This window comes from Macrotis lagotis, chromosome X (genome assembly GCF_037893015.1).
Source record: "Macrotis lagotis isolate mMagLag1 chromosome X, bilby.v1.9.chrom.fasta, whole genome shotgun sequence".
Taxonomy (NCBI): domain Eukaryota; kingdom Metazoa; phylum Chordata; class Mammalia; order Peramelemorphia; family Peramelidae; genus Macrotis; species Macrotis lagotis.
Window position 1 is genome coordinate 169,229,496 of NC_133666.1, and position 21,869 is coordinate 169,251,364.

At 40.3% G+C, this 21,869-nt stretch overlaps 1 protein-coding gene across 7 annotated transcripts in view; it reads right to left on the reverse strand.

Annotated features, from left to right (window-relative positions):
• Positions 1-21,869, reverse strand: part of MPRIP (myosin phosphatase Rho interacting protein) — a 241,755-nt gene that overhangs the window by 80,940 nt on the left and 138,946 nt on the right. For all 7 annotated transcript variants that reach the window (XM_074206994.1, XM_074206991.1, XM_074206995.1 and 4 more), the window contains exons 4-5: positions 19,890-20,041; positions 6,407-6,491 (exon numbers count right to left, since the gene is read on the reverse strand). In XM_074206994.1, the coding sequence (XP_074063095.1) occupies positions 6,407-6,491; positions 19,890-20,041 (237 nt within the window). The remainder of the gene's footprint in view (positions 1-6,406; positions 6,492-19,889; positions 20,042-21,869) is intronic.

Here is a 21,869-nt window from a genome sequence, read left to right on the forward strand (position 1 = left end):
CCAGGTCAAGCCAAAACATATATGTAATTAGTTCACCCCAAATTTCCTTTGATACCTTATTATCAGCAACAGGTTCCCAAGCTTTTGGCATGGCAAGAAAGCTCTAGAAAACAGTGACACAAAGGGACATGGTGCAGGACCACAGACACAAAACTATGTGGGATAAATGTGAATTCCATTATAACACAAATGTAGTTCCACTTAACAGTACCCCTGTCTTTTATTTGTCCCTGCCCCAAGGACACAGTCAGGCAGCTCAAGCCAGTTCTTGTACCTACAAATCACAAGTGATTAAAAGAAATTTTCCCAGGCAACACATGGTGACCCTTCAAAAGGATGGTAGGCACTTTGCCAGTTTAGGATAACATCTGAAAGGAAGGATTTCTGTCTTTTCAAAGGAGTGATGTGAAAAGGAAAAAAAAATCACTAAACAAGCTAAACAAAAAATATGGGAAAGGTTCATTTGCCGAAGGTCATGCAGCTAGTTAATTAACTGACAGAACCAGGATGTGAACCCAGAATCTGCATCCAGAATGATTTCCATCATTACTACTCTACATCTCAGATACTTTTGCATCTTTTTTTTCCTTAAAATTCTTACATTGTCTCTTCTCCATTTGTTTTTTAGATCAGTTACTTTTCCGTTTTTGTTTTTGTTTTTTTTTAGGTTTTTGCAAAGCAATGGGGTTAAGTGGCTTGCCCAAGGCCACACAGCTAAGGAATTATTAAGTGTCTGAGGCTGGATTTGAACTCAGGTACTTATGACTCCAGGGCTGGTGCTCTATCCACTGGGCCACCTAGCTGCCCCCCTCCCATTACTCTTAATGAGGTTAGTCTATACTTTTGCATCTTGTGGGAAGATCTGTGGCAAGGAAAAAAATTTTGTGGATGGAGTTATGTGAGTGCAGTATAGAAGTCACATGACATATTTCATTCTGACCTGGAAGTCCTTCTCGGTCAGTCAATCAACAAGTCCAAGGGTGAAAAAAGTTCCGAAACTTTAACCATAAAGGAACTTCCTTCGCAGTTCAGCCATGATTTGACAGAAAAAGTGAAACCTCCCAAGGTTTTGAGGGCTTCTTACTACCACTAAGTCAACTAACTGAAGTTTTTCTAGTTAGGGTCCCCACCCCAGAAGATGTACCTTTCGTACTGCATTTTCAGGGATTTCATGGAAAGGAGCTGATTCAAGGAGAACAACCCAGGGAAAACTTTTAGGTGCTCTGGATCCTCCCACCCTGACATCACCAAGGACCTGAAACAGGGTCAGGGCCAAGAGCTCTTTTGTGCCAGCTTCTCCAGTCTGAACAAAATTAGAAATAAATGATTATTTTCCTAAAAATGGAAGACTAATCATGAAGCAATCCAAGAACTAAGGGAGAAGACAGAAAGTTGGGTCAACAGGATCAACAAGTTCTCCAAACTTGTTCATTCAATCACAGGTTTAAATTTATATTTCTGATTCTTATAAAAATAGAACAAAGAAGAAATGTTTTTTTAAAAAAAAGATTGAGAAAGCCAGGTGAAAGAAAAAGCAGAAGGGATGGAGATGGTGAGAGTTCTCCTTCTGGGTCACTTTCCCAGATCAAAAATTAAAGGTATGTGAGAAATAGCAAGGTAAGACTAAATCCTGTCAAATATCAAAGAACACCCAAACCAACATCATGATGGTGATTATTCTCTAATGTCTCCTCATTCCTGATCTCTGAAAACTTCAGGGATTAGAAGTAAAAGACCTGGGGGCAGCTAGATGGCAAAGTGGATAGAGTATGGGTCCTGGAGTCAGGAGGACCTGAATTCAAAATCCAGCCTCAGACATTTAATAATTGCCTGGCTGTTTGACCTTGGGAAACCATTCTTTTTTTTTTTTTTTTTTTTTAAGGATTTTTGGCAAGGCAAATGGGTTTAAGTGGCTTTCCCAAGGCCACACAGCTAGATAATTATTAAGTGTGTGAGGCCAGATTTGAACTCAGGTACTCCTGACTCCAGGGCTGGTACTCCATCCACTGTGCCACCTAGTTGCCCTGAGGGCAAGTCATTCTTAACCCCATTGCCTTAAATAAATAAAATTAAAAAAAAAAGAAGTAAAAGATCATAGTTCTTGGAAACACCTGGAAGTGAGTGTCTAGAGGACTGAAGGAAGCAGTGGGGGCAAGGGGGTAACAAAAAGAATGTTTTTTTCTTCTTGTTACTGGAAGGGTTTAAATAAAAAAAAAGCAATCTGCAGTGAGGGAATCAAAGTCTAAGTTGAAGTTTGAGGACTCCAGGGCCAAGGTCCATTTTAAGGCTAGTTTTGGAAAGCAACTCCTAGGATTTTTTATCCCTAGATATCTCCCAGCTCAGTCTGGAAACCACCTTCCCCAAGCCACTGTCCTCTCTGCCCACATTTAGCTGAAGTAAACTCATCCCTGTGCCCTCTCCACTCCATATCAAAAGACTTTCTCTGACTATCCACAGCCTACAGACATCACCTTCTCTAATCTTTTAATATCTCTAGTACTCATTCACCAAATACTTATACTCAGGTGTTACATCATGAATTAATATTTAGTGCTTATTACTTAATTTTTGCTGGATTATTTTCCCAGATAGACAGTAACTCCTTGAGTTTCATACTTGTTTCCTCTCTGAATTTCTCCCCTTTATCCCTCATCTGCCACTTCAGGTTCCCTCCAGACACAAAAGACAAAACAAATTTCAATGTTGATATAGCCCTTGCCCCAGAGTCCATCTTGGCCCTGTGAAGAGAGCCAGACGAGGTTATAAGTAAGACAACGATTCCCCAGAATTCAGAGAAACAGAAAACTTGGTTGGTATCTCTGCCTCATCCTATGCCCCTCTCTGTTGCTTGACAAAACTTGGATTAGGAATGCTGAGCTCTGACTCCCAGTTGCCAGTTCCACACTGGTCCATAATACCGTTATCAACTTGTTTGTCCAGTAGGATAGGACCTGCAGAATGGAAATGGGTAAGGGGAAAAAAAAGACAGGTCAGTCGATGGATCAAGTTGCTCCACACCTCGACCTTTCTGGCTATTCTTGCACTGAATATTCTTAAGTCTCCAGTCACTAAGACACAGGGAGAGGATGAGAATTTTAATCTGTTAAGCAAGCACCTGCAAAAATTCAGTGCCATTGACTCCATCAACATGATTGTGAGGGTATTGGAATATACCATGGCTATGAAACCTGAAAATCACTGAGGCCTTAAGGGAAGAAATGGGAAACTGGGGTCTAGGAAACAATGAGTTTGATAAATGGGGTTAGACTGTTCCCTAGGGTCTGCCCCACCCCTCCAAAAAACTTAGAAGGTCAAGTCAGGCCATCCTTGGGCAAGAGAAAGGAAAGGAACAGGGAGAGGGAGGACATTCCCTGGTCTGGGCTGAATCTGTCTTTTCGACATGTAGTTACCTTATTTGGAGTTCAGGAGTTTAGCTCCTGTACCATTTCCAAGCTGTTGCTATAGTACTGCAATATAACCCTAAACTATGTTATTCTGCCTGGGTTTTTTCCTCTCAAAACTCGATAGCTTTGATGGCGGGGGTGGGGAGGGACATGGGGTTGCGGGGGGAAGAGTGGCTTTGTTCTGAACTTCTGCTCCCCAGCCTGCAGTTCCACAGAGCCACACTTCTAGTCAAGTAGTCAAATTTAGTCAAATGAGCATGATTACTGTCCAGAGACTTCATTCCTTAACCTGGCTGCCTCAGCTCTGTCTAACAGAACACCCTTACTCTTTGGGCTGGTTCCCCAGGCAAGAAAGGGACTTTTCCAGGAGCACTTCAAATTGCCCTACTCTATCCCTCCCAAGAAGTTAGGTCTACCTGATAGAATTAGCTTCAAAAGGGTGAGGATATACAACGCATGCTCACAGCCTCCAGAACCCTTTCTTGGCTTTTTCCTTTAAAGTGGTTACGATGGAGTTTGAGCAAGTGCTCATTCTTGTTGAACCCTGGCAAGAGACACAGGGGGAATTTGGGACCAGATCCAATCTGAGGATCCAGAGCAATGGAATTTTGTGCTTTTTCAATCTCACACAACTCCTCCTTGAGAAATAGTATCTCTCTTCTCCTATCTTTAAAGATTCACTTCCTTGGGGCAGCTAAGTGGCACAGTGGCTAGAGCACCAACCCTGGAGTCAGGAAGACCTTAGTTCAAATTTGACCTCAGACACTTAACAATTGCCTAGATGTATGATCTTGGTCAAGTCACTTACCCCACTGCCTTGCCAAAAACAAAAACAAACCAAAAGAACCAAAAAAAAAAAAAAGATTCACTTCCTTTCTCCCTGACTATTCCCAGTAGTTATACAAGCAAAATATGGGGTAGGAGGTAGAGACATTATCTGGAAACAAGCCCAGAGCAGAAAAGAGAAGCCCTCCATCTGTTGGTGGAACGGTCAGGAGCCAAAGGGGTAGATTTAAGCCTAGGGAAGGTCAAAATCTTCAGAGTTCATGTAAGAATAAAACTGTGATTCCTCCACCCTCAGTGTGAGAAAAACAGATGATATGGAAATCTGACCCGTAAAGAAGGTAAAGAGCCAGACAGCTGGGTGGCATCACAGTTAGAGAGCCTGGTGCACTATCAGGAAGCCCTCTATTCAAATCCAGTTTACAATACCTCGTGAGCTCAGTGACACTGGGCAAGACCCTTGACTTCTGTCTTTGCTTCCTCAACTGTAGAATAGAGATCATAATAGCTATTCATCTCCCAGAATTGTTTTGAGGATCATATGAGATAATAAAACATAAGAATTGTAAAGTACCAGGTGCCTATAGACAGGTATGAGTGTGTATTTGTGTGCATCTATATAGACACACACACAGATACACAGACACACAGACACACACAGCAGAGAACCTGAGAGAAATCGGCCAGAGGCAGCTCCTAGAGGCTCAGGTCTCTTCTGTCATCTAGGCTTCTGCTGGAGAAAAAGCCTAGCAGGGAAAGAGAGAAAGGTCAGAGGGAAAGAAAGGCAGGACTTCTCTGACAACTAACTCTCCTTAAAGGGCACTGGAAGACACAGAAAATATGGAAGTCGAGTAGGGGAGGGAGGGAGGGAGACAAGAGAGGAGAGAAGAGAGAGAGAGAGTGCGAGAGAGTGTGCACAAGTGCACCCATGTCAGATATCCGGGCTCTACATCTGGAAGGTTAAAGCCTAATGATTGCTAAATTTTATATAGCATTTTAAGTTTTGCAAAGCACTTTACATATTTTATTTGATCCTTACAACGGCTCTGTGAGGTGGTTGATATTATCCCCATTTTACAGATGAGGAAACATGTAAAGCCTGGTTAGTCCTCCAGAACTCCAAGGCTGCAGCCACTGAGAAGAAATCTGAGCTGGTGGGATTCCCAGCCGGCCTGGCCCCCGCCCCCCTCAGGCCACGTGGGAGCCCCTAGGAGGAGGGAGGGAAGGAGAGAGTGAGTCACAGCCAGCTTTTACCATTTATAGTCAGAAGCACAGAGTTGGGTCAGGTCTCCAGAGGGCACTGTTCTAGTCCCCTGACAGTCCAAGCCAGCTGGGAGTTCTGTGAAGTTCCCTCTCTCAGCCCTCCCCCAGTCCCATCCAGTTATCTCCAATCTCATCTCCTGCAAGCAAAGTGGAGGCCGGCCAAATTCCTTCCCGAGCTGCTTTTGGAGGAGCCTACTCTTTTCCTCAAACATGCCACCATCACAAGCCCCGGGAGCACAGCTCTCACCCCATTCTTGGAGGCAGTGGGTGGGGAGGTGGGAGGAGGCAGAACAAACCCCATGGTTGCATTTTCTAGAAACCAGTGAAAAATCAAATTCACATTCACACCAAATTTTCATTCATCACCCCAAGAGAAGGCCTACCATTATCACCCTGCCCATGTCCCTGTGGCTAAATTAAATGGGAGACACAATGGACTAAGTGAGATTGGACAGCAAAGGGTGTGGAGCAGGGAAAAGGCTGCATCTAGTGCTTGAGAAATGATAGTCCTATCCCACTATTTCTTTTTATTAGAAAAATTCAGGCCATATAGCCAATTCTATAGTGGAGAGATGGAAATAAACAGCAAGAGTGAAAAGATATTAAGGAGTTTTTTTTCTCTCCCCCTAAACTCCCAGCAAGAAGACGCTGCCCAGTTCTACATCCCTGACTAAAGGCCTCAAATAGGACCACTCCCAAGCACTGAAGCCTCTTCTAGTTCCCCAGGGTTCTCCTATGAAAAAATAAATATTTGGACCAGAAATTCTTAAACTGGGGTCTATGGATACATTTCAGGGTGTCCAAAAAGCAATATTATTCTGAGGAGGGGTACAAAGGCTTTCTCAGATTGGCAAAGGAAGTCCAAGACGCAAAAAAGATGAAGAGCTCACAATCTAAGTTCTTCCCAGTATCTGGCCTCAATCACTTTCCAGACCAAAAAGATGCAGGCTACTCACCTGAGGAGTCGGAGGCTCTACCTTTCGTTTTTTCTTCTGGTTTTGTTTATTGGTCCTAGGATAGACGATGAGCATCTCCAGCCATCTGTAGAGAACAGATAGGACAGGTAAGCCTCTCCTGGCTTCTCTCAATATTTAAGCCTCCCCACCCACCACTATAACTCTCTCATCTCTCAGATATATTAAAAAACAAAACAACAGGCCACTGTCATCTCTTTGGCATTATAGAAAAAAGTTTAAATGGGGCAGGGTGGATCCGGTGACCACAAAAGACCACTGGTAAACTGCCTAACTACAACCTTAATTCCATCCAGGCGGAGATGAAGGGAGGAGATCAATAACTTGAATATCATTAAAGCCAACAATCCCTGATCATCTTACCCTGGGAAGTTCAACTCAAAACCTGGCATAACAGGTATGCATCTTCAGTCTACTGAGAAGAGTCTTTCAACTTAGGCCTGCCAAGACCAGCCTGGCAGTGCAGCCTGGGCAAGAACTACCAGGTTAGGGTCCATTTTTCTTTTAGGCCTCTAGGGGCAAAGAGCTGTGCCAGTCCAAGATGGAGAGGGGGGGAAATGTGGCAACCAGACAGTGATTTCAAATACCCACAGGAGAAGTGAGGCTTCTGAGACCCAGAACCATAGGCCCTACCTAGCTCCCAAAGGTTCTTTGCTCCTACCTATTGTCTTGTTCTCCATAAAAGGACAGTAAGGACAAGACCCAAGGAGCATCCCCAGCTAGTTTCATGGCGAACCTGACCACAGGCAACCCACATCAGGACCCAGCCCTGAGCCAGAGTTCAAGGCACGTCAGTGTTTCCATTACTAACTCTTATTTCAGGGGCTTATAACAACCATAAAAATTCCCTCCTAGCTAGGACTTGGCAAGGACACAGCACTATAGCAGCATTTTGCAGCCATTTAGGGCCATCTCAGGCTGTGATCCTCAGTCATTCAGCTGCTTTCCCAAGAGACGGGAAATCCTTGGTATTGGGGGTCAGCTTCACCATCCCAAGGTCTTTTGCAAAAAGATACAGAAACACCAACATTAAATAAGCTAATCTCTGTAGAGAATGCTCCAGATCTGACTCATGGAGTCTAGGAGGAAAGTACCAATACCTTGTAGATTCAACTTTGCTCAGTCTCCACCAGTCAGAGAAAATGAAATTAATGGGTTGGAAAGAATTCTTAGGGGAAATGGAGTCTATTCTTTATCCACCCACCAATCAGTGGCAAGCCATTCTTCCAAAATCTTCTTTAAAAAATGTTTTTTAAAATCTGGAATCAGTTCAAATCTGGCCTCAGACACTTAATACTAGCTGTGTGACCTTAGGCAAGTCACATAAGCCCACAGTCTTGCAAAAAATAAAAACAAAATAAAAATCTTATACCATCTTCACTTCCCAATTACCCTTGCTCTACAGGACTTTTCTTTAAGAATAGAAAACCAGGGGTGGCTAGATGGCACAGTGCACCAGCCCTGAGTCAAGAGTACCTGAGTTCAAATCCAGCCTCAGACACTTAATAATTACTGTGTGGCCTTGGGCAAGCCATTTAACCCCATTTGCCTTGTAAACCTTAAAAAAAAAAGAATAGAAAACCAATCATGCCTGACAATACTTCTTGTTGTGTTACCATCATGTTTGACTGTCACTCTTTTTGGTGTTTTCTTGGCAAATATACAGTAGTTGTTTACCATTTCCTTCTCTAGTTCTTATAACAGATGAGGAAACAGAAATAAACAGTGTAAGTGACTTGTCCAGGGTCACACAGCTAGTAAGTGCCTGAGGCCAGACTTGAACTCAAGAAGATGAACTCTATTCACTGTGCAAGTACATGAACATCCCATACCCATGATCCACTGAAAGTATTACTTTCCAAAATCAAACAACAGGAACCAATACTAAACATTGCATTTGTCTTGATCCTTGTTATATTTGTATTATTTGTTGTTTGTTATTCAGTAGTTTCAATCATGTCCAACTCTATGACTCTTTTGGGGATTTTCTTGGTAAATACACTGAAGTGGTTTGCCATTTCCTTCTCAAGCTCATTTTCAAGGTGAGGAAACTGAGGCAAACAATGTTAAGTTGATAATATTGCTATTAAGTGCCTGAGGTCACATTTTAACTCAGGTCTTCCTGACTCCAGGTCCAGTATTCTATCCACTATGCCAACTAGCTGCCCTAAGTATTGTTCTAATAATTGTATATGTTATTTTTCTGGTTCTGTTTCCTGTAATTCTAAATTTTATTCTTAAAGATTTCTAGGAAATGAGGAGTACATAACTCGCCTGGTAAACCATTTCAGTGTCTCCACAAGTCTCCCCATCACAAGTTCTTATACATATAACCTAACCCCTATCTCCTTCAATCTCAGGAAGAGAGGTAAGCATGATAAAAAAAAAGTAGAGTATATCCTGAAAAAGAGATCTCTCTGTAAATATTTATAATAAAAGCTTAGTTGTGTCCATCAGCTTTTTCTTAACTTACACATGTATTTATTAATCACCTATTAAAATGCAAGGTACTCTGTTGAATACTAAGGACACAAGGATCAAAAAAGCCATCAATTCTAATTGTCAAGTTTTCATTGTTCTAGGAGTAAACAATAGATTAGATAGGATAGGAATAGGTAATGAACTGGTGATTTCATTGTTATAAGGAACTCCTGGCTGAAGAAGCTCTCTTCTTGTGTAGGTAGGTCAGCATCTTCTCTGTAAGCCAGCACCTTAGAAAGTTGCCTAGACCTCTGAGAGATTAAGTGTCTTTTCCATGGGCCATAGTCATCCATCAAAGGTAAAATTCAACCTATGTCTTCTGCTTTCAAGAGTGACTCTCTACTCCAGGGCCTCTCTCTCTCTGTACAATACAAAATACAAAGTAACAGCTCCATAGTCTGGCCAGGGTAGAAGGATGAGTGAGGTACTGAGAAGATGCTCTGCTAAAGGAGAATCATAGATAATAAATGAATAAATAAATAAAGCTAGTTTCTAGTTAGTCACTTTGTCCTCAAGGGAAACTATTCTCTGACTTCCTTTCATCCTGGAACAGGGCCTGGCCTGGACTTCTCCCAGGCTGTGAGATCAAAGAGCTCGTTTAGACAAATCTGAACAGTATGAATAAGGAAATAGAAGGCATTTTCTTGTCTCCCTCCCTGGAGCCAGGATCCCATTCTGTCCTGAGAACAGAAGCCTCGGCTGTTGGTTCCTTTGGCAGGAAGAAGACTTACTGAGTAATGGAGTTGAGAGTTTATTTAAAAAGAAGACTTGAGAGCAGAGCTGACCCTGGCCCAAAGCCAGGGAAAAAGGCCTGTGAGGGGAAGGGCAAGCCCCCTGGCTGAGGCAGGAAGAAGCTTCCAATCTCATGCTGAAGAGCAGGGCCTCTGGGGACCCAGGTCCTGAAGCCATTGCTCTTTAAAAAGCCAAAGAGGAATGTGAGATCCTGATACTGGAAAGAAGGCATATTTCTTGAGGCTTATATCTTAACTGGACATGGAGAGCCCTTAGTCAGGGTCACTTGATAACAAAGACTGCAGTTAGCAAGTCCAGGAGAAGTAGGCTTTCAGAACTTGTCCGATCCCAGACATGTATAATACCAAACATCCAAGACCCTATCTTAATTATCTCTGTATCTCCTGCAGCTCTTAAGAGTAGTGTTTGGCACAAAGTAGATGTTTAATAAATGGTTTGTAGACTTTTATAATTGTAGAGTATAAAGGGACCTCAGAGGTCATTGAATCCAAAGCCTGCATGAATCAGCAATCTCCTCTACATCTATGTTGAGTGGTCTTCTAGCCTTTTCTTGATGACAGCCAGTGAGGGATCTAGGGCAGCTGCTTCCACTTCAGGATAGTTCAGAGAGATAATGAAGAAATAATAGTTAACATATCACACCTTAAAGTTTGCAAAGCATGTTATTTGATCTCATTTAATCCTGCTATCTGGCCTGAGAAGTTGAGTGCTACCAGTTATTATTTGCTCCTTTTACAGATGAGGAAACTGAGGATTAGACAAGTTAAGAGCCTTGAAGGTGATCAGGTAGCTTCTACATGATAGAGGGAATAATGGAATCCATATCACTCTCTTGGTCAGTGAGCTTTCCATGGTTCTCTTTATTGAACAAAAATCTGCATCCTTGTTGCTTCCACCTACATCTTCTAGAACTCCTCTCTAGGATCACAGAGAATAATTCAAAATGGTGATCCTTTAATGGCTAGATTTCTCTCAAAGATTTTTTTTTTTATTGTAGTTAACAGAATGAGAGGATCATAGGAGATGGCCTTTGAGGTTATCTAAGTCAATCACCTCCTTTAACAAACAGGGAAAACTGAGGCCCACAAAAGTTAAGTGTCTTGCTCAAGGGACAAAGGAAAGAAGACATGAAGACAAGTTTTGAACCCAGGTTCCTTAATTTCAAATTCAGTGCTTGCTATATTGACTGGAGACAATCACAAGCAAAGGGGTCTGGATTGAACCAGAAAAATCATAGGGACTGGGGCAGCTAGGTGGTGCAGCGGATAGAGCACTGGCCCTAGAGTCAGGAGTACCTGAGTTCAAATCCGGCCTCAGACACTTAATAATTACCTAGCTGTGTGGCCTTGTGCAAGTCACTTAACCCCATTGCCTTGCAAAAAAAATCATAGGAACTGAGAACTCAAGGACCAAATACTGATGTTCTACAAAGGGCATAGGCTGAATGTGTCTAACAATTCCTCTGTATTTATTCAGGAAACAGAAAGCTGGGCAAGTCATCTTAGAAGATCTTAATGTCTCCATTGACCAGCCTGCCAGAATGACTGTAATTTCAACCTCGAGTTAGTCTTTTGAGTGTGTACTAATTACATCACCAGGAGGCCCTACCTGTACTGGCTAAAAGGGGTAACATACTGATAAATTAGTACACATAAACACCTTTTATGGGTATCCTGTTGTCTGACACTAACCAAAAGGAAAAAAGATAATTTTTTGAGTAGAGGTTAAATTATAGGACTATCAATTTCTAGCTGGAAAAGTCCTTTGAGGCCATCTTGTCCAATATCCTAATTTTACAAATGAGGAACTTAAATTAATTTTCAAGGTCACATAGGTAGTCAATAAAAGATCCAGAATCTGAACATAGCTCCTCTGACTTCAAAACTATCCTTTGGCCACTAAAAATCATGATCAGTTTAAGATGAGGAAATTCAGTCCCTAAGAAATGACCTATATTGCAATGTCTGAGAGAAGCATGAAGCTGGGGTGACTAGGTGGTGCAGTGGATAGAACACTGGCCCTGAAGTCAGGAGTACCTGAGTTCAAATCCAACCTCACTTATAATTACCTGTGTAGCCTTGGGCAAGCCATTTAACCCCATTGCCTTGCAAAAACTAAAAAACAAAACAAAACAAAAACCAACCAACCAACAAACAAAAGAGTGAAGCTGGTGACTTCGTTTGCAAGTCAAGATATCCCCTCCCTGATTCCTGGTCCTCTTAAAAACTGATGGGCAAACAACAAACAGCTAATAAATGGCAGAAATTTAGCTACATTTAAGATTTTTAATATTTTTCAATCTATTATTGTATTTGAATCTCATGAAAGTTGTATGACAAAAGGTGACAGAAATTGCTATAATTATGCCTATTTTATAGATATGAAGACTCAGTTGCCTCATCCCTATTCCCACTGTGATTTTGGTCTTCAGATTTCACTTTTCTTTACCCTGTGGTATGTCAGGGACTTGAAGGAAATGTCAAGGAAAGAGTGGGGAGGAGATCTTAGTGGTCATGGAAATGGGAAGGAGACAAGGTCAGGAACATTTGAATTTCAAGATTCCTTTGGTGAGATGTCTGACTTTACTGACATAAGATAAGATATAATATCTAAACCCTAGCTGCATTTATCCTCATTCTTCTGGCAGGTAGCTCAGCTCCTCCTGAATACCAAATAGGGTACTCCCAAGAAGCTGATGGGTCTCTGGATGTGCCTCCTATCCTATCTGCAGCCCCTGCCTTTTTTCTCTATTATAGCCATAGTTGGGAAATCTAGGGTGGGGTGGGGATACCTAGATAGCTCCATTCAGCAGGTACTGTGGCAGTCCCAAAGACCTGAGCAAGGACCAGCATCTCTGCCAGGTGTGGAGTCAGAAATCCACAATCCTACCCTGAGTTCATTGCCTTCTCCTCTCACCAGGCTCCTTTGCTGGTTTCCATTAATTTCTTTTCTCTTCTCTCCTGAGACCTTGTGAGGAGTTGAACTTGTTTCCCTTTGGGTGCTGGTAGTTGGGCTGTACCAAGTTCCAGTCAGTGGGACAGTGTATGTTCTCAACATAGCTTATTTCTTTAAGTTTACTTATTTGCTGGGCCTGCTTTAATGAAAAACACTTTATTTTACATTCCTCTGACTTGGAAAGATCTTGGGTTTTAAGAAGAAGTTCAAGGAGAATTAAAAACTGTGAATCTTGTGATAATTTTTAAACAAAAGGGAAAAATTTGTCTTCAAATGATGGAGTTGGGCTGAATGATCTCCAAGGTTATAGAGAATCACAGAATTTGTGGGTTGGATGGCATCTCAACAATCTAATTCAACCAGTATACAAAAGAAATCCTCACTAGCACCCCAAAATTAGTCATTCCGCCTCTGCTTGAAGACCTCCAAGCAAGGAGTGCCTCCACTCCCAGAGGCACATCTGGATCCACATCTGGATAGCTTGAATCATTAGGGCTTTCTGACATTCTGCCTAAAATGGCCCCTTTGCTCCTGGTTCTGCCTCTGGGACCAAACAAAAGTAATTTAATCCCCTCTTTCTCCTGAAAGCCTCCAGTTATTCTGTACCTCTTTCCTCTAACCCAGTCTTTTCTCTGTGCAAAGCATGTCAGGTTTCCTGAGTGGATCCTTAATATGTCACAGACTCAAAGCCCTTGACCATCTTGTTTTCTATAAATCTCTGGTCTATTGGCTTTAACTGTAGGGACCAGGACTAAATCCAGTACTCCAGATGGGGTTCAACAAGAGCAGAGAATAGGGAGCCTCCCTTTTTAGCTCTAAAATACTTTGACTTCTCTAATCCCATTTAAAAGAAACTCTAACTCTGCATTTTAACTTTAGGGTCCTGAAGCTACTGTTTATATGTGACCTTCAACTTACTGCTTCTTTTCTCTGTGTCTCATTCTACCTTTCTATGAAATGGCCCAGGATAAGGGGCAGTGGGTCATATGTTCTAAGATGGAAATCAAGTCAGACATTGAATCTGAAAAGGACATTATCAGTTCACTGAAGCTAGTCCTTCATCTGTTTATTCAATAATTCATTTAGAAATATGTGAACATCTGCTTTGTGTTCCTCTTCATTCTCCCTTTCCCACAAAATGACAAGTCTCTTAACCCTTTCTTGCCCTCACACTTTTTCCTTTGTATTCACATGAAACAACAACATTGAGCACACAGACACCAGACAAACTTAGGGTTGGGCACCCTGGGTGATGTTTCTTCCACATGTGTGGACCAGGACAATCTTGGATTTAAACCCTCTCATTGCATTTTACCTTTTCTGCATTTGTAGTTTCATCTTGGAAGAACCCCTAAAGCTAAGAAGTGGATGTTGCTGAGGTTCTGGGGATGAGTGAGGGGAGCCTGGTGTGCCTTAAGTCAAAGAAGTAACCCTTGTGATGGAAATCTCAACCATAATGCCAGGCACATAACAGCATGGTTAATGTCTTATGTTAAGCCAAATACCATCAAGAATCATGCTATCTTCCCTGAAATAACAGATTTCATAGAAATTATCCAAATCCTCTGGTTACAAGAAATCATCCTAAAAGGGGACCCTTGGTATTGTGAACAGTTCAAAACTTAGACCTTCTCCCCACCTCTTAGCACTGCCTCCCCAACAACCCAATCAAGGAGACTATCCTAATTTGAGAGTTGGACACTATTTCTTCTTGGGAAGATCATTTTGTTTTGAGTTTACTACTTGTTCCTTCTTCCCTTCTTTGGCTTTTTAACTGGGAGAGTGCTCACGATGCCATAGGGTTGTATTGAGAGAATTTTCTTGCCATTTTCTTAAATGGGATTGTGCTGTGGGTTCTTTCCATTCCCTATGTTCCTGCTTCTCTCTTCTTCAAAAATTTCAGGACCTGAGTCCTGGAATCCATTTTGAACAATGTGCAGCTAGAGTTGGGCCACCTGGTCAACCACCCTTCCCATTTTCCTTACTGAGTTTTCTCTTTTATGATTATTAATGCATTTGGATAGTGTTACTTGTTTTCTGTGAGAACAAAAGTCAAAGGGGTTTGGCAGATTGTTTTCTCTGGTAATTCAATCATCCCCTGGACACTCAGCTGCAGTGTTGCCAGTAACAAAAAGAAAATGAGATGGCATTAAAGTCTACTCACTTCAAGTACATGCATTCTGCCAGGACTCATTTCCTAACAATATTACCCTGTTTATCAAAAAAAAAATTTCCTCTTATTCTCCCTTTGGGGTTCTTAAAGAAAGACAGAATCCAGAAGCTTGCTTAATATAGGGATTTTCAAGTCTCTTCCCTGGGGAGAAAAACCTCTTATTCAGCAAGGAATAAGAACAGGGACTTTTGCAATCTAGTTGGAATCAGTGGGATGAAGATATCGTTGATTCCAGGATGTCTGCAGTGACCCAGGATAGCATGTATGATTGAGGCATCCAGAATTTAAAAGCCTCATTTTAGCCAGTGGGATTAACTTCTTACTCTACTTGACTAGTAAATGTGACTATCTCTTGATTGAATGCAGTACAAGGTCAACTCTGTTCCTTTCTACCCCGCCCCCCAAAAGTGACAAAAGAGAGAAGTGAGAGCCAGGAAACCTTTTTTCTAGTCTTAATGTTGCTACTAAAAAACTGTATGACCTCCTCCCTGGACCTATTTTGTCTGTAAAAATCTAAAGATTGGACTAGAGTACCTGGGTTCAAATCCGGCCTCAGACACTTAATAATTACCTAGCTGTGTGGCCTTGGGCAAGCCACTTAACCCCATTTGCCTTGCAAAAAAAAAAAAAAAAAAAAGATTGGACTAGATTTCTAAGGATCTTTCCAGCTCTGATTTGAATGTAGGTGTTTAAATCATCTTCTTTCCTCCACAGCTCTGCCTCTATAGAAATGGTTCTCCCTCTCTACAACTTAGGTCCGTGGATAGATTTCAAGGGATCTGTGGAACTTTAGGGGAAAAAATATCTTTATTTTCAGTAATCTGTAACTGAAATTTTGCATTTCTGATAATTTTTATAAATACTATTTTATACTATTATTACCTCCCATTTTACAGATGAGGCAAACAGAAATTAAGTGACTTGCCCATTTAAAGTATCTGAGGTCACATTCGAACTCAAGTCTTCCCTATTTCAGAGCCAGCACTCCAGCCACTGTGCATTCCAACTACAAATTCAGAGAAATTATATCAGAATACACGTCCTACTCTTCCTACTTTTCTTCTAAAAAGTGATGGATGATGGATGTAAAATGTTACATACCTGCTATTGGTTGAGGTTGTTATATTGATTCATTTTGCTTAACTTTCTTGTGATCTTTTTATTAGGGAGGATACTATGAGGGGAATAATTGGAAGTGATTATGTTATAAAAATAAAAAGGATTAATAAAGAATATAATAAAATAAAATGTGAATGCTGAATTAGATGATTTCTAAATCCCTTTCACTTCTGACTTTAAATAAGGTAATGATATCCATTTAGCTCTTTATCATTGTCTGAGATCACTTTGAATGGTCAGGGGGCAAGAAGGCTAGACAGGCAAATGTCTAAAGAGGGCACTATCACATACCTCTCTCCACTCATCTCAGAGAACTGAAGAGAACTGAACATAAAGTAAAACGGACTGGTACATCCCACCACTACTCCCACAGATCAGATCTAATAGGTTTTTGTTCCTAAATTTCAAAGTTATGAGTTAGCTGTATTGTATTACACATAAAAACATCCTGAAAGAAATGTGGTTTTAGATTGTACAAAAGTTACTCAATATGTGACAATGGGATAAGAAGATGACCTCTGACTTTTGATTCTCATTATTTTCCTTACCAAAGACTCTCATTTTCTCAGTAAAACTAAATCCCACATGTACAAAAATATTTATAGCAGCTCTTTTTGTAGTGGCAAAGAATTAGGAATTGAGATGTCCATCAATTGGGGAATGTCTAAATAAATCATGGTATATGAATGTGATGGAACACTATTGTTTTATAAGAAATTATTGGGGGGGGCAGCTGGGTGCTGTAGTGGATAGAGGACTAACCCTGGAGTCAGGAGGACCTGAGTTCAAATCCAGCTTCAGAACCTTAATAATTACCTAGCTGTATATCCTTCAGCAAGTCACTTAACCCCATTGCCTTAAATAAATAAAATTTTAAAAAAAGAAATCATGAAGAATGGGATTTCAGAAAATCCTGGAAAGATTTGCAAGAATTGATGCTACATGAAATGAATAGAACCAGAAGAACATTTTGTATTATTAACAACAACATGGGGCGATAATCAAGCGCAATGGACACGTTCATTTCAGCAATACAATAATCAAAGACAATTTTAAAAGACTTGTGATGGAAAATGCCATCCATATCCAGAGAAGAAACTGTGGAGTCTAAAATGAAGACCAAAACTTATCTTCAATTTTTAAAAGTTGTCATATATTATGTCACTTATTCCCCCTCTCTAATGTTTTCTTCTGTTTGGATCTGATTTTTCTCTCATAAGACATTTAATATCGATCTCTGCTGAGCATGGTTATAAATATAGAGCTTATATCAGATTGCTTTCTGTTGGGGGGAGGGGAAGGGAAGGGAGGGAGAAAAAAAATTGTAAAACTCAAAACCTCACCAAAAAGAAAGGATTGATAAAAACTATTGTTTTGTGTAGTTGGAAACCCAAATAATAAAATAATTTAATTTAAAAAACTATGTATCTCCCTCCCTGACTTCTATAATCACCTCTGCCATGAAACTGTCACACTAACCCCATGCTTATTTACTCTGACAGCCTACAGAACAGCTCTGTATAGCTGCTCCATATACAAGGAACCATAAATTCATAAACACAAGAAGACTCTCTCTTTACAGTCTGTACCATACCTTAATGGGATTTGCACCCCTAAAATCAATCAACTTGTTGTCTTAAAACCAAGGACAGAAAGTCCCTCCCTGAACTCATCCTGGAAGATTGACTGGCTTGGTGGATCCTGTCAGAGCCCACACTCTGAGGACAGAACCTTTGAGAAGCCTGGGTCATTTCCATCTTCCAAAGAGCCATCAGAGGGGCACTTCATGGCCTGTTCCCCTAAGATGTTTATGCTCAAGTCTGGTAGATTCTTATGTCTGTTTTAAGTATGTTGGCCCTACTTCTTCCTCTCTAAGATCAAAAATATTATGTATGACATGGGGTGATGATCAACCATGATGGAATTGTTCATTTCATCAGTACAATAATAAGATGATTTTAAGACTTGTGATGGAAAAATACCATTCATATCCAGAGAAAGAACTGGAGAGCTTAAATGAAGTCCACAGCTTATTATCTCAATTTTTAAAAGTTTTCTTTTGTATTATGTCATTTTTTTCTGTTTCCTTTCTTGTATTTGGATCTGATTCTTTTCTCATAATATGTTCAATATCAATCTATGTTTAGTAAGGTTACAAATATAAAGTCTATATTGGCTTGCTTTCTGTCAGGGGGAGGGAGTAAAAACTATAATACTCAAAAACTTTTTTAAAAAAATATGTAAGAACTACTGTTGCATGTGGTTGGAAAAATAAATGAACATTTAAATTAAAAAGAAAAATATTATGTATGATCTTTTATTCCTAAAGTGCCTCATCACAAGGCTCTACATATATATCAATGTTCCTGCCCAAAGAGGACTTCACCTAATTCCAAGGGTTCTCCCCTCTTCTTCCCTGAAATTATCTTGGATTCAGCATGTAGACATTTCATAATTACTTCTCTTTGCTACTTCTCCTCAGTAGAGGGTAAGTTCTCTGAGGAAAACATCTGTTTGTTTTTGTCTTTGTACCTCCACTTCCTTATAGAGATATCACAGGCATTTAATAAATGAATATTGAATTCAACTGAGCTGGAAATCTTTCTGCACTGCCTTCTAAGCTTACCAGAGACTCAGGAACCCTACGGTACATAGAAAAGATCTAATAAATCGAAGGGAAGTCAACTTCGTTAAACTTTGTTTTTCTTATTTGTAAAATGTAAATAACATCTCTCTCACCACCTTTCTCACAACAGGATCCTTATGAAGTTAAAAAGCAAGAAAGATGTAAAGTGTAATGGTTGTCCTTGTGTCTTGAAGAAGACCATGACATCAGGAGAGGGATGTCATTCCACTTAAGATTGATTAAAGTGAGGGGACAATGTGCAAAGAAGCTATTCTCACCATCTTATGTGAGCCCAGTGGTCTGACATAGTAAGATGAGGAGGGTTGGTGATCAATGGGAGGAGACCTTCATCTTTTAGAGTTAGGTCTTTCCCACTTCACTCTTTGCTTTTTAACTGCAGCAAATTTAATATATGCTATTAGAGTGGTTGCTGCCACCAGATGTCCTCCAGTGAATCTCAGTTAAAGGATTTAAAGTACCTTTTTAAAATCCTTTGTAATAGCCTTAAAAAACAAAACTCTGTTGATTATATATACTACACCTAATAAATACATTCTTTGTATATTTGAGACAGCATGACTTGGTGGAAAGAAGGGAGAGGGAGAGGAAGAGGAAGAGGAAAAGAAAAATGGAAAAGGCAGTTTGGCATAACAGATACAGGGTCAACCATGGGGTCAGGAACACCATGATTGAAGTCTTGCCCCTTGGCACATGCTAGCTGGGCAGCCATCATAGGTCAAGTCCTTTAAAATCTAAGCCCTGCAGGGGAACTCTAAGGTGCAGAACCAGTGCCAATATACATTTCAATAAGAAGTTTCAGAAGGTCCCACAAGATCTGGATAAAACATCACCTTCACCAGTATCATCATCATCATTAAGACTTCTTGAGGGGCGGCTAGGTGGCGTAGTGGATAAAGCACCGGCCTTGGAGTCAGGAGTACCTGGGTTCAAATCCGGTCTCAGACACTTAATAATTACCTAGCTGTGTGGCCTTGGGCAAGCCACTTAACCCCATTTGCCTCAGGGAAAAAAAAAACTTCTTGGCCAGTAAATGCTCTTGAGGGATGGAGATTCCTTGTGATCTCAAAGATCCTCTGGGTTCCTCCCACTCATAGCTCCTAAACTTCTCCACAGTCAATAAGTAGAAGAATTTTGGGTCATATTTATACAAGATAGACTTTCATCTCAGACCCTTAATAGTTAATAACCAACTGTACCTGATCCTACATGCTTGACAGAGTCTGAACATTTGTGCTCATGAAGGGGACCCACACAGCCTCCCTCAGGGCATCTAGCTTGGCAAACCAGAGGAGACCTTTCTTTTCAGAAGCCCTCTCCACCACTCAGACAATACTTACCCACTGATGATCTCTTTGTTCTCAGCACGGATGAAATGCTCTTTTTCAGGTGTCAGTATACACAAAGAGAACTTTTGGCCAGTGCGGCCCTCTCCATCTACTACATCTGTGCACTGGTTCATGTTGATGGTGCCCTGAGGAAGGGTTGTAGGCTACAAAGAATAGAAAAGTGGAAAGGGTTATTCATAGGAAAGAGCAGAGGCTACACTGTAAGGCAACAAATACAAGGACTGTATCAAGATAGTTTATGTTTCTCTTAAAATGAAATTTTACTGGTAACTTTTTATTTTATATCTTCCTTATGCCTCATTGTAACCTTACTCTTATTGTTGTTATCATTGATACAAATAATATAATAATATATATTCCAGAGAATGAAATTTCATCCTCTCCAATGAACGCCCATTCTGATGTTTTCAAACCTTCATTGTTGGTAGGATTTTTTTTTGGGGGGAGGAATGGCATCTAAAAGTAATTATAATGAGTCATTGTAACTTTGTGAAACACTGCTTGGAAGGTTTTGTGAGAAAGTGCAATTCTTTAATGAAAAAGAACAATAAAAAGTTCATAAAAGATGATCAACACATTTTTTGCTATTATATGCCCAGTCACCAGGTTATCTCCACAAAGAAAGAAAGGAGGTATCCTCTCATATAACTTCTTTGGAGCCAAGCTTAATCTTTATAATTTCACAGCATTCAATTTAGTTTGCTGTTGTTTTTAATTGATATTGTCATTGTACAGTACTGTTTTCCTGTTCTAACTACTTTAGCTTTTCATCAATTTTCCCATGCTTCCCTGTATTTATCATATTCATTATTTCTTTAGCACAATGATATATCATTACATTCATGTTCCAAAAATTGGATAGCCATTCCACAATTAAATGAGCATTTGCTTCGTTTCCAGTTCTTTTCTACTACAAAAAGTATTGCTATAAAATTTTTGGTGTACATGGGGCCCCTTATTCAAAATAATTGACATTAAGTTATTTTCAACTACCCTAATTTCACTACATCTATATTAATCACATTTCACCCATGAAATGCAAGAGTTTCATAACCTCATATTTTATATTATGGGAAGAAAGTGTTGAATTTGGATAGCTTAAAGATATCAAGTCCCCAGTGACTCCCTTTATTCCATTTCTTCTATTCTCAGGTGGTAAGAAATAGAAATCATCTTGCTTCACACCTGAAGAAGAATCATAAGCTGGCTCTTTCCCCCTCAGGTTCCTAGCTGGAAGACAATGCAAGGGACACAGGAAGGGTAGAGAACAATTAGACAGAACATGGAAAACTAGCATTAGACAGGTAAAACTCCCAGATTCAGAAGAGCCAACTAGTCCAAGAAAGTAAGAAAACAAAGCTCTGGAGAAGATGGTTTTTAAATAGTGGAATTATTTTTAGAGGCAGAGTAGGGGCCATGGAGACAGAGCAAAGAGACCACAGTCTTGATCACAGGTCACAATCAAAATGAACCTAAATTTCTATTAGACACATGTAGGGACAGTATAAAAAACTATCTTCCAGGGACTTCAAGAGATCTTCCACAAAACCTTCTAAGCAGGGTTTTGCAAAGGAACACAATGGCTTGTTATGATTACTTTTAGATATTTCCCCCCACACCCCAAATTGTCTTCCCAACAGTGAAGGCTATAAGACATTAGAACGGGTGATCATTGATTGGAACAGATAAAATGTCATTCTTTGGAAGACTTTTCATTATCATCATCATCATCATCATTATTATTATTATTATTGGTGTCAATGATAACAATAATACTCAAGAGCAACTTTTAAGAATTTGATTGTAGTTCTTAACGATTCTAGTTTAGCATCTTCAAGTCATCAAGTAACTCAAGGAAGTCTGATTATAGGAAATCTTCCTACAAGTCGAAGAATAAAACTTTTTAAAATTTTTTTTTTAATTTTTGCAAGGCAATGGGGTTAAGTGGCTTGCCCAAGGCCACACAGTTAG